This window comes from Python bivittatus, unplaced genomic scaffold (assembly GCF_059951505.1).
Source record: "Python bivittatus isolate LINGU-HERP-01145 unplaced genomic scaffold, Pbiv_v1 ctg000330_np1212, whole genome shotgun sequence".
In the NCBI taxonomy this organism is placed as follows: Eukaryota; Metazoa; Chordata; class Lepidosauria; order Squamata; family Pythonidae; genus Python; species Python bivittatus.
Genome location: NW_028277058.1, coordinates 35229215 through 35243033, shown reverse-complemented (window position 1 = coordinate 35243033; position 13819 = coordinate 35229215). Strand labels below are relative to the sequence as shown.

General features: G+C 39.0%; 1 protein-coding gene across 7 annotated transcripts; it reads right to left on the bottom strand.

Annotated features, from left to right (window-relative positions):
* Positions 1–1023: 1023 nt before the first annotated feature.
* TOB2 (transducer of ERBB2, 2) lies at positions 1024–13819 on the bottom strand. Of its 7 annotated transcripts, XM_088141000.1 has the most exons (5): positions 13523–13819; positions 12529–13380; positions 9395–9470; positions 7050–7123; positions 1024–6680 (listed from the first exon to the last, which is right to left on the bottom strand). In XM_088141000.1, exon 5 carries the CDS (start codon positions 6592–6594, stop codon positions 5572–5574), a length of 1023 nt encoding a protein of 340 aa, XP_087997126.1. In that variant the 5' UTR covers positions 6595–6680; positions 7050–7123; positions 9395–9470; positions 12529–13380; positions 13523–13819; the 3' UTR covers positions 1024–5571. The 7 variants fall into 7 exon arrangements, with proteins under 7 accessions (XP_087997126.1, XP_087997122.1, XP_087997125.1 ...); XM_088140996.1 differs by lacking the exon at positions 7050–7123; XM_088140999.1 differs by lacking the exon at positions 12529–13380.

Genomic DNA, 13819 nt, shown 5'->3' with positions numbered 1-13819 from the left:
TTATGCACTGGGCCAATTGCTTGAGCATCAAGAGTCTGCTATTAGGAGCTATCATGCCCCCAAATTCTAAGAAAGGAAGATGGCAAATTCTAAGCAATTTCTGAACATTGCAGACTACAAAACCCTATACCTAGGATCAAAAAAGGTATCTAGACTCTAAATAATATAGCAACCTGTGGCTAGTGCACAATTTCATAAACGTTTTCTGCCAAGAAATGAATTCCAACCATGAGTAAGACCTATCCTATTCAGTAGCATACTGCATGGCAGAAGATTGTCAAGAGAAAAAAATACTTGTCAAAATCAGGGAAGATACCCGCCTCCCGCCCCGTTTTGGGCTCTGTACATGCCCACTGTTCATCTCCTAGTGGTCCTCCATGGGGGGAAAAACGTTACATATCCTGGCATAGACACAGAATTCTTGATATGTTTTTAATCTATTCTCATAGCAGGATAGTTTTAAAATGGCAAGTAAAAATATCACAAATTTATGTGGAAAAATCTAAAAATAGAAGAAATCTAGTCCAAAGAACAGAAGCTCTCAAGAACATAATCCAAATAATTTTATTAAGAACTATAAATGAAAAGAATAAAAGCCAATACAAGGCTACAAAAAATACAAACAGAAAAATACAAAAGAAGTGTGAAAAAAAGAAAAATAGAAAAAGGGAAAGAAAAAAGAAGTTGAGCGCCATAGTGAGCTAAATGTCCCTTTTTGCAGCAGGATGGCATTACGATGAAGACCAGCATGGGATACAGGATCCTGGCCGCCAGATTGAGATCTTTGAGATAGCCCATGTGACTCTGCACAGCCACTTGTGAGTAAACCGCAAGAATCGTTTTGCGGTTTGCCTATGAGTCCTGCAGCTGGGAGTCAAGGGAGGAACCATCTTTACTCACAGTCCTTAACACAGGCTTTTTAAAGGACATTAAGTTTGACTGAGCCTCACTTTTTAATCACTTCGGTTTTTTTTTTTTTTTTGCTGCTTTAAAAGGATTAAGACCCTTTGGAACAGCAAGCTATTTTGTATTTGCTAGGTGAACTGCCTTCTCCTTAGAGAAATAACTTTTAAATACAATTTTTATAACCTTTTGAAAAAATATTACTTTTTGGATTAAACAGCAAGAGTGCTCAGAATATGGATTTAGAAAGTTTAACAACAGATTAAGGGCTCAGATGAGTTGAGATTGTAATTTTAAATGCCCACAAAGAGCTCTGAATTAACTAGAATAAATTTTCCCATGGGAAAAATGGTATTTTTTTTTCTTCATAAGGGGACTTTGAAGGTTGGATATTAGGGACCTAGAAGAAAATGGACCAGAAATCTATAATACAAACTTGGGAATATTTATCTGCCAAGCTTCCTGACAAAATTGATGAATTTCTTGACAAGATTGACAGAGCATGTTGTAATGAAATTACAGAACAATTACAGAAGAAGTTGCAAGGGATGATTTTTTTTGAAGGGGGATTTAAATGTAAGTTGAATATAAATACGATAAATAAAATGTAGTTACATCTGGGTGCCATTACTGGACTTTTGCTGATAACGACTGACAAAGCATTTGGATTTTTTTTTAATAATTGAAATACGGGGTAGAGAGAGATTATGTTGTATTTAGAAAGAGTGATAAGCTATTAGGATTGTCTTTACTTGCTGGGATGAAGGGGGAAGTTACTTCTTTCTTTTCACACTTTTTTCTTCTTTTCTGTTTGTATTGTTTGTAGCCTGCATTGGCTTTTATTCTTTTCATGTATAATTCTTAATTATTTGGGGGAAAAAAGAATGTAATCAACTCTCTACAGAAGATCATGGTCTCACATGAAAACACACAAAATGTGAATTCCTATTCTGAACTTGGTGGAATGTAGTTGCATATAAACAGAGTTGCTCTGTTTAAAAAGGTGTATTTGAGACAAGCATCTTCTAGGTTTTGTACATTGTTTGAACTTTTTTAAACTAAGCTGTTGCAAAACTTTGAATTGTCATAATCTAGATTCACATCAGATCTATTCATGATTTTAGCCTAATTAACAGGAACAAGCCCAACTTGGGGATATGGAAAACTAGACCCTTATTTACTTACCATGGGGAGCATCTCAGAGAAAGAGCGAAGTTTTTCTTCTGAAAACTTCCCACAATTCTGTATATCACAGAATTGGAACCATGTCTACTTTCAAATCCCAAAAGAAAGTCTTGTTCTTCATCCTTAAACATTCTTTATGTGCTTGTACAAACAACAGGGACAAGAAGCTATTATGTATCATGCTTTTAATACAAACTTAAAAAAATCTGGAACAATAGAAACTGTACAGATTTGATCAACCTTTGTTGTTTTTAACTAAATCTTTAGACATGCCAATGTCCTGTTCCAAAATATTGCACAACATTCTGAATACAAAACGCTGATTGTATTCCTCCTTTGCTAGAGAAAAAAAGAAAAAAGAACCCCACCCCCTCTGAATCCCTACTCAATGGCCCTCTGCCTGTAAAAAACAAAACAAAAACAAGAAAACCAAAGAGACGAACAAGAACAGCATGGACCTCTGCATTAAAAAACATACATAATTCTGTCCTCTTTGTGTTCATCCATCTACTTTAGATCACGTGTTGTTGATTCACTCTTCAAAAAGGGTCAGGAAGGAGGGAATTGAGGGGAGAAAGGAGCTTTCACTGCTGCTTTTTTAAAATTTTCCTGAAAAAATATTTTTCTCTCCTCTAAGAAAAAATTTTGAAAAGAAAAGTTTCATTTTTTACGTTAGAAATATACATATATTATATATACCTCTTACATTTTACAAATGTAGCAAATTATTCAATATAAACAGACAACAAAAAAATTAACACAAACCCATAAAAATAAAAGTTAAAAAAAATTCTTTTTTCTTCCTAAGAAACCAGGTAAATTAGTGCAGGTCTTAAAAATAAAATTGAAGCCAAACATCTAACTCTTGAGACAAGACCACCAAAAAAGAGGCCGTGAGTTTCATTGTTGTCAGCACTGGAAATGCTTCTGAAGCACAGTATGTGTTCATTACGTGTTCCTTTAGGAAATAGAGGTTGGTCCCTCCCCCTTTCCTCCTTGTGCATGTAGACTTCTTTTCAAAAAGCAACAAGTAGAATAAAGCAGTGTCAAACATTGCAAATTGCAGGTGCTAGTGAGGCTTTCTCCCTCCTATTATCCTAAACCTTAGAAGGGTATATAATCCCTAAAGGTGGGGTTCATGGCATCTTTCTCTGCTACAGGAATAAATTAACAAAGGAGATTATGCTAGATGGATAGTCTCCCCCAGGGAGGAAGATGTGGTTCAAGTCCAGTGTAATAGCTAGGCAGTCTACAATACGCTCCACAGGGGTAAGTGGGTGGCAGTGGTACTTTCTGGGGAAAGCATGCGGTAAAGCTGAACAGTTTGTAATTGTCTTGTTCAGGTTTTTAAGTTTCAGCCCCATGCACTTTCACCCTTTCATATTACTGTGCACTTTCCCTCTTCATTCACTGAGTGCGTCAGAAAACAGGCAGAGTGCTGGATATACTTTTAGTGTCCTCTTTCCTCATCCTATGAAAGGGGAGGGAGCAAAGAAAGATTCAATTTAGGGGCATATTAAGATATCTTACACATCAATCCCACAATGTGCCTATGCAGGGAACATTTCCCATAACTACACCCATGATATCTAAAACATTAAAAATAGTTACCCTTCTCTGGAGGATAGATGCATCTGGAAGTTAAGGCTCATATACAGTCTAGCAAGGAATCCTTAATTTAGGTTGAGGGAGTAGGGAGGGGAGACTTAAAAGGTCAAGCTCTAGAAGAACATCTTTTAGCTTATCTATTTGACAAGAGTTTGCCAGAGAAATTGCAAAGATTGAATACAACCCAAACTGAGCTGTAGAAGAGAGCAGAGAGTGGAGAATGTGAAGTCTGCCTGAACAGAATACACAATCAGTTTTCCCTCTTCCTATCTTCACTGCTCACTCAGTTAACTCCTTAAAAGATTGCTCACTTATTACCATAAGCTAGGTAAACTGTGGGACCTCATAATCATTCCATAAGGCATAGATGGGGAAGATTTCCTATCTAAGGCAAATTTTGTCAATTGGTTTTCAAAAACTATCAACATTAGAAGGCCACTATTGTCTATTTCTTCCTGGCTATCCTCTCCTGCTGAAAAAAGGGAGAAACACAGAATACAACTGGGATTCCTAGCACACCAGCAATAATAAGGAAGGAGAGACTCTACATTTGTATCAGTGAACACTTTCTTCACATTCAAATCACTTGGATATTCTGTGGCAAGCCCACTTCATCCCCCATGCAGAGCCTTGAGATGGAACAACTTCAAGTTGGAACAGGTATGTGAGATGCTCTTCTATACAATACCTGATTCCTTTCAAATGAAAAATCGTAACATTTTTGGTCAAAAGACCTAGGAGACGTGAAATTCAAAGTGCAAACCCTCTTACCATCCACTCAGAGAGTAGCCTACACAATAACTCCTTCATCCCTCTCAAAAGTAGTGCTATATAATATTTGAAAGCAGGAGAACCATCTTTTCCATGAGAACTAGTAACCAAATGGTCAGCTATCAATCAGAAGAGCTCAGAACCTGGCAAAAACCTCAAGCTGATTAATCCAGAGGAACATCAACAGATGCTGCTCAGGCACAAAACACCAGAAAGCCAACATTCACCCTTACTCTTGAATGAGTGCAATATACGTGGATCATTCTGTTTCACAGGTCAGAAGAGTTTTCATATAGAATTCTATTTATATGTCATATTATTAGCAACTGGGACTGAGCTTCCCCAAGAATCCACCACAGTCCAGGCTTTTAAGAGGACTGGGGGAGAAGAAAAGAGACTTGTAGGAAGCATGAGGCAAAATACTGTCCCAGATGTTACATTATCCTCTAGCACTCTTCTGAAACTAGAGGAATTTCCAGGGAAATAGTATTTTCACTGCAAGACCCTGTCATCACCAGTTAGCACAAAGACAGACTTTGTTTCCTGTTCTGCTATAGGAATACAAAATCTGAGAGTTCTAAGAAATGTAACTAATTTATCCCACCATCTATGCCGCTCATATACAGGAAAACAAATCACAACTCTCCCCTAGGAAGTGCTTGAGATATTACACAACCAGAGGTATTTAATCATTTCCCATCCCTACCCTAGGCCACCTGAAAAACTGAGAAAATTCAAGACATCCGTGTATGAAGAACATGACAGCACCCGAACAAGGCCATCCTTACAGCAAGCATATTTGAGGACCAGTTCCAATGAGCAGCATGGGAGATTAAATAAAGTGACTCTGGTTCCAACCACTGCTGGGCTAAGAAGGATAGCCTCTTTCATTAAACATACAACAATGGGTAGGAAAGAGCACAGGATACAAGTTTTAAAAAGAATCAGTGCTTCAGCAGCGCTCCCTGGCATGACACAAGAAGTTAGGGTTCATCTCTTTCCAAGAAGTTATATTTATAAGATTTCAAATATTTCTTAATTATTTTCTCTCAGGGTTTTTTTTTTTTTTTGGAAGTAATTTTCCCCAGAATACTCATATGGTGGTCAGTTGGCCAAAACCACTGGCTGGAACGACTGGCTGGGATACTGCATGGCATTCAGATTGTAGCTTAGTCCTTCCACAAAGGGTGTCTTCTCCAGAAAAAGGCTGTTGGTGCTTCCACCAAAAACCTGAGCCATGTCAAAGCTGCTGCCACCACTGGCACTGAACTGTGATGTAGGAGGGATGCCACCAGCCTGGTTTTCAGTGGCTACCCCATCAAAGAAGAGGCTGCTGGCTCCTGGTGATCCACCATTGTAAACAAACTCCTTGGCGTTGGGGGAGAGTTGAGACTGAGGGGCTGGGCTGCCCCCGATGAAGTTCAGAGAATGCATAGACAGGGAGAGGCCTTTGTGCTTCAGCAGGTTATTGGTGGGTGAACGGACCAAACGTTGTTGCTGCTGCTGTGGAACTCCCGTACCATTGGTGCTTGCTCCAGCTCCTCCACCTTTCTTCATCTTAGTTGAGCCAAACTTTGTGGCAGCGAATGTGGCAGTGGTAAAAGTAATTGGCTGAGCAGATCGTGGGATGAATGTAGGGCTAGGTGACTGACCAAAAGACGGAGATGGAGAATTAGATAAGGAATTGTCCTGGCTTCCAATAGGTACAAACACTTGTGCATCAGGATTGAAACTGCTCTTGATCTCCTTGTCCAACTCAGCTGCACTGCAGCCCTCACTGTCATCCAGGTAGAGGACCTTGATTGACCCTTTCTCACCAATTTGGTAAGAGACCTCAAATGGATCAATCCAAACACTCAGTTCTTCAGGGACATTGGCTCGCACATCCTCTACAGCCAGTCCACTCCTCTTGGCTGCCATTTCCACTACGGGGTCCACAGTTTCTCCAATGTGAACACAACGGTAGCCAGAACCTTTCAGAGGCTTCTCTGGATACCAATGGCCTTCATATTTCTTTTTTAGCAGCCTCTCTAGCTCTTCACCAAACAGGTCAGCTCGTCTCCGTGGAAGCTTGTTGTACAGATATGAGATGATGAAGTTCAGAGCAACTTTGATCTCTAGATGCATACTCCCTTTACAGCAAGCAAATTAGGGGAGTATATTAAAAATAGACAAAGGATACAACCATAGACGGATTTTGGCTCCAAACAATCCTGGAAAAAGAGAAAATGAAGAGAAAGAGTAAGTATAGTATATTTAATATTGTGGCACAACAATAGTTGTGTTTTAAAACAGTTCAAAAATTAGCTAAAGCAATTGCCATGTATTAAATGGTATGAAATTCCAGAGTGATTGTTATGGTGGACAAAATCAAGTCCTTATATGGGCTTGTATCACTTCAAAGATATTAAATAATTCCACTGTTTATTTTTCAATCAAATGTACAGCTTGTTTCAAATAAATTTTACAGATTTTTTTATATGGGACATGGAGTGATTTAGAAACCAGAAAGTACAAGTGTCTTGAGTGTATACACTGGCACTACAATTTCTTTCTTCTATTGGGCTATCTCCAAAATTAACCTGGTAAAAAGATTCAAGTCACACTTTCTCATGTGCCAAGTATTATTTATCTGAAATTTCGAAAGCCAGGGTATCTGTAAAAGAATAAAATGTGTTAATTATAACATAGAATATTGCCATATCCTCTAATAAACATTTAACAAGGCATAGCATGCACAGTAATGTTTTAGGATGCTTGCACTTTATGTACATGCAAGTGGATATGTTTACACTTAATATAAAATAATATAAAATTACTGTACTGAAGAGAGCCTTTTAAGTGATCTAGCTCAAATCCATGATCCACAGAATAATTTTTGTCCTCTTTTGTATGTGGAATGTTGTTTTCCCATTGCTCTCTTATACCAGCTAAGCATCCTTCAAAATTTTAATGACATTTTCCACAACACTAATTGTATTGTTTCATCTCATCTGAACAAATTCCAGTTTGTCTTTGTACTTCTTAAAATTTGCAGCTCCGAGAAGTGAATACAAGTTTTCCAGGTAAGAGCTGATTTGCACAGAAAAGAATTGGAATTCTACTTCCCATGATCTGAAAACTGTAGCTCTAGTCACTTAATCACTCAATCTGTGTTCAAGTACAATGTCAAGATACTTTTCACAACTATTGCTTCAAAGAAATATGTGTCTTAGCCTGTATTTGTGCTACTCTATTTTGTCTGCATTTATTTAATTTACTGAATTTGCATTTGTCTTGCTTAATTTCATTTTGTTACGTTTTTACCCAATTTCTCATACTATTTTCTTCAAAATATCATAGAAGGATCCTTTTTAAGTTTTATATAATAACAACAACAACAACAACAACATTAGCAACAACAACATATAAAACTTGTATGCCACTTGACACTCAATGACTCTGGGCTGATCTGTCTGTCTGTCTGTCTAGGTATATGGTGTCTTCAGACACACATGGTATTTAACATTGGAGCAGTCTGTTCTGTACACATACAAATGATATAAATAAGCACATTTACTACAACCACCCAATTCATGGTATGTTGATGTAGTGAAATTACTGGTAATGATAGACCTGCCTTCTGGATTTCAGATACTAGCAAACAGTCATAGTACATTTAAGTTTCGTTTTAAGCTACTAGAGAACTGCAGTTCAGTACATTTTGAAAGAGATAAACTGAGAATTAAATGTTGCAAATTGTCATCCATCTTTGATATTCTAATACCAAACAATAAAAAAAATTGAAACAGTCTTAACATCATTTCATATGAACAGAAAACAATATTGTTGGGGAATTAACAAATACCTATTGGCCCCAGGAATGTTCAATCAAGCGGTCATTTTTAAAAATGCAGGTATCTAATGGTGCTTTTAATGGTTTCTGTGTAGCATGCAGACCATTTTAAAACTCTCCTTAATCCAAACTTCTCTTCCTTTTTGGGAGTTAGACTGCAAAATAATTTGCTGTATCCTTCAATAGTACTTCAGTCCACATTGTTTCACTCTACCCAATAATACTCTAAGTGCCTAGAAAAGGTACAGAAGCTTATTTAAATTGAAGGTTGTATGTATCACCTATTTACTTGCAATGCAACAGATAGTTTTTAATTGGCACCTTAGTCAATAGACTCCTTTGAGTCCACTATAATATATGCACAAAATATTCAAAAAATGAATACTAGAGTTAGATTTAATGATGCACTACAAAATGTGGGGGTTTATGGCAAGTAGCTTCTTCTGATACACTATTTGGTGTTCAGAAGCTAAGAGTCCTCTGGAAACCTGGGACTAGAACAGCATTAGAATGAGGAACAGGAAGAAAAACTACCATCTTGTTTCAGCCATAACCTCATTTTTGGACACCTGTGCTAGCTATCTGCCAATTTTAGTTGCAACTGCATTTGCGTACCAATACTTGAAAGCATATTAAATGGTGTGGAAAAAGCACATAAGACGATGTATTTAATAAGACATCATCTCTTACAGTAACCAAACTATAGAATTTCCCACAAAATAGTAGTATGAAACAGCACCTTTCAAATGTCAGTTCAATTTGTGAAAAATAGATAGGGATGCATGCTCTAGTGCCATCCCTTCCACCCTGACCTTCTAATATTTATGGAGAAGATATGCATGGGAACTATACCTGTGATAAGCTAACTCATGTAATATTATTTCACATCCTAGGGAATGTTGTGCAATCAGATCTATTATTGTTTGTTGGACAGAGTTAGAAAGATTGGCAATATATCCTCATCTTCCAGTAATCAAAAGTTTTAACACCTAACACTGCTAAAGGGATTAAATAATTTATGGAGAATAAAATTATAAATGGCTATTAAATTGAGAAGGTTATTTGCTATCTCCAGGTTAACATGAAGCATACCTCTGATTATCAGCTGCTGTGAACCAATGAGAAGAGGGCCGCCCTCATGTCCTGTTTGTGGACTTTCCATAGGTATCTAGTTAAGTCATTGTGGGAAATTAAGATATTAGAGAAGACAGGTCTTTGTTTCAACCCAGCAAATGTCTTACAATTAAAATATAAGGCAGAGCTTTGCATCAAAATGTAAATGGGAACATATCTACAGGATTCTAAAAATTCTATACTTCAAGTGTATTCAGTTACTGCAACTAATACAGAAGCTTGTTCTAAACAATTCCATCTGAATGGGGATAACCATGAAATGATTTCTGACAGCCCAGCCCAAGACCTCAGAGTTGGTATTTCAGGAGCAACTAGGCTATGATAAGCTATATCAAAGCTATTTGAATATGCCTGCTTAACTTGGGAGGCAAGACCAACTAACATACCAGCTCAAGTGTGCAAAATGGTTGTGTCTGCGTGCTGTGAAGTTATTGTTTTAAGAAACTAGAACATTTAAGGAAGTAACTTATGACTGTAAAAAATCTTTCATTTTTAGGCCACAAGGCTATGATTTAGAACATGCATACTATAATTTATGATTAAAGATTTATGCTGCCAATCATCCTAAAGAAATGTACAAAAAGAAAAATGTTATTCGGAAAATACTGTTCTTGTTTGCCAGTTTCTCAAGGACAGGAAGCAAATCACCTTGCAGCTCACTTCTGAGTAATTAGGGTTAAGTCCCTCCAGATTCAAAAGGGCTTACTGCCGAGTAAATGTAATGAGAACAGCAATATCTGGATCTAAAAAAATCCATTTTTGTTCTAATTTAGACATATATGTCATGTGCCTTTTTAAAAAAATTATGTATTCTTTTAAAAACTGTAAGCTTCCCAGAGTCTTTTTACAATCTGGTAGTCTTGAAAACCAAGAAATAAGAAATAATAAACTACATAATGATATATTAACAGTATTAGAGCAAGTAACAGAAAGGCAGCAAATCAGATCAGCACAAGTCACTTGGCATTATATTTCCATTCACAGACACAAAAGGTTTTATTTTGCTTTGACCTTTCTTGAATAGAATGTTGGCTTCTCATCAGGCTAAAAGTACCAAGAAATATGTTTTTTTAAGGAAACCCCGCAAAACATTATACATTTTAGAATATTCAAGTTATAGAATCAAAACAAAAATTTACTGAATACCAAAGAAATTTGGTATATCAATTTTTGAAGAAGACTATGTGACAAATAATGGCATTGCTTTCTTATTAGCAGAGTAAGCTTTACATTCATTAGAATCCTTTAATCCTTAAGATTGTTAATTTGGTAACATGTGAGACAACTACAGAATGAAATCTTTGGTTTTCTTGGATCATTAATAAGACCCAAGTTATTTCAGAATAGCCAATTATCTTGAAAGTATAAAAGGTAAGTTGCAATTTATTCTGCATGTGGCAATTATATCCATGAGACAACAAATTAAGTAACAATCTCCATGACATTACCCAATGATTTTGCATATAAACACTGTTAAGCTATACTTATTTCATTTGTGAGGAGTATACAGTTGCCCAGTCATATTGAGTAAATACTTAAACAATGTAGAATATTAGATAACTTTTTTTAATATACAGCAATTATTAATAGTTGTTAGGCTGATGATCAGAAGTACTTTGAATAAATAAAATCTATGACGATCAATTAAAATAATCTGAATTCCTGATTAATCTTATATATGCTTGCAGACGACTCCCAAACAGAACAGGGACCTTGGTTCAACCGACCCATCACACCAATCCGCTATTTCCAGAAATTGAATATCTGCTTTAAAGACTATGAAGAATGGAGGGGCGAAATGCAGAAATGTTCTCCAACCATGACTGCACAACCTAGCGCCTCTTCTGCCAAAATCCCTTGCCCCCGTAGGCGTTATATAGACAAATCGTTCCCAAGCCACCGCACGCGTGCAAAGTTGATACTGTTTTCTCCGGAGGGATCTACTCTCCCGATCGGTCTCTGGTGGCTCGCCCGCCCCTCCCCCTACCTAAGCGCGGTTGCCAAGATTCGCTTAAGAAGCCTCCCTAATGACCCTACCTCTGCAAACATTTTCGTGGCCTCCTCCCAATTCGGGTGTCCCCAAAGCTGTACTACCTCATGATCTCAACTTCTATCACAAAACGGAACGCCCGAGCAAGTGACCTACTTTGCCTTTTAACTACCCTTCTCAATTTGCTTTGCGCCAAAGCTGGCCCAGACGAGCGCCTGCTCAGCGAAGCCGTGTAAAATTTTCCATGGCGCATGCGCCCTTTGCGCTCTATTGCTCAACTCCCCCCCCCCTTTTGCCATTTCGCATTTCATCTAAAATAACCGATTTCTTCTCGCCCTCTTTTTCCCATGTGCGGGAAAGCTTATGGGGCAGGAGGACGACGACTGAGGAAATCTCAGGCACTTGGCAAACCACAGCAGCTCCTACTCCTCCGACCCTAATCTTTCATCCCCCATTTACTGGAGGCCTGTAAGGAAGAGGTCTGCCCAACACCCAGTGCAATCCTGTTTACCTAGAAGTAAGCCCCAGGATGAATCCTTTCCCTAACAAACCCCTCTAGGCTTTTAAACGCAGAGGCAGGGCAGAAGGTCTCGAGATGTAGCCTTCCCAGTGCCTTGCTTGGGGGAGGAGAAGCCACTGGGGGTTTTTGCCACAGAGCAACAGAGCTTTTTTTTGCCGGCCCTCTCGCAGAGGCTTCCGTTTCTCCCACAGAAGCGTCGAGATACACTTATGCCTTAATCCCCCTCGTGTTTGTTAAGGGGACCCACACAAGCACGCCTTCAAAGCCCACCGGAGGCAAAAAAAAAAAAAAAAAAGGGAGCCTAACGGAAGATGTGACCGAGTGAAGGTTATTGGGCCTTGACCTTTACCGCCTGGAAGAAACCCGGGACAGCCCAGCTCCTCTCGGAAGCATGGCCGGGCTTTCTTTAAAAGCCAGCCTGCTTAACCGACTACCCTCAACTTCCTTCGGGGCTTAAAGGGACGCCCCCGCCTCTCTTTTTCGGGGGAAAACAATTAATCCCAGGGCAGCGCGGCGTCCAAGACGCTGCTTAGGCCCCGGGATCTCTTTGTGGCCCAAAGGGAAGTCCCGAGTCCAATTTACCTCACGAGTTGGGAGTCGATGGAAGCCGGAAGGTGCACTTTTGACATCGGGAAAGTACTGTTGCAGGGACGACTACAGCTATTTCATTTCAGTGAGCCTCTCCGGCTCCCTCTGCACCCAATTCTTAAATCACGGAGAACAAGTTTACCTCTCTTAAGACTTCGGGCGGGGGTGGGGGTGGGGGTGGAGAACCCGCATCTTATTTTTTCCCCTAGATCTGTGTTTGTGACATATGAAACCATAAGGAGGCGGCGAGGAGAGAAAGTTCGAGTATAAAAGGAATGGAACCATTTTTTAGACAAAGCCGCGCTAGCTATTGATCCGAATTAAGCTAAATGGAACGAAATAAACTCTCTTCCTCGACCCCACCGATTTTCCATTGTACCCCCTTCGCCCCACCCCCTCCATTATTTGGTATTCACTATATTTACATATCCTTAAAAGAAAAAGCGAAGGATACAGGCTCTTCCGCAGTATTTTCTCTTTAAACCGAGTCTGTTTTATAGGGATATCTTTTGATAGTCCGATCACGACTCCAATAAAATGAACGAAGACAAAATGGTGAACTGGAGTCTTTTCAATCGTTCAAGCCAAATGGCTTTCAGCCTTCCTCCTCCTCCTCCAAACTAATAATATCAGCAATGTTGCTGGGTGTAAGGGAAACAATATTACTAGAAGGGAAGATTTTCATGTAAAGGCAGAGCCGCTCTCTCCCAGGGAACCGGAGAGGGGGAGGCGGGCGTAGAAGGAACCCCCGAAATGACTTCTCAGAACCCGATTTGGAAGAGCGGCGGCTTCTGAAAGACGCTCCGATTAAATCGCCCTTTAAAGGAGCAGCGTGGAGAAGGAAGCCTGAATAGGAAAGGGGGTCGAGAAGGCAACCTCGGTCAAAAACACATTCTTCTCTAAACAGAAATGTAAATAGTATTACTATGGAGAACACTCTTCGATTATGCCCACCCTCTCCCTGTTCTAGCCATAAGCGTTCACTTACTTTTTTTCCTTTTTCCTTTTTTTTTTTTCAGCACCAGGAAAGGTGGTTTGGTGGCTTCTTTTTCTTTCCAGGTATTTCTTGGGAGTTTTTTTTTTCACAAAGCGCTGATGTGGTATATATTCGATATATATTTTTAAACTGTACGGATGCTATTTCGATAACTTCTCCCCCTTCTACAGGCCAAATCAGAACTGGGGTGAGAGGATATTGATTGGGGAGCCCCCTTCTTCCTTCCTTTCCTCCCTCCGCAGGGAACCTGAAGCCACCCTCTCCCTGGCCCAAAGTGAGCAAAGTAAA

Bases quoted from the DNA above. Each gene is read 5' to 3' on its own strand.
- TOB2 (XM_088141000.1), bottom strand. From the start codon at position 6,594: ATGCATCTAGAGATCAAAGTTGCTCTGAACTTCATCATCTCATATCTG.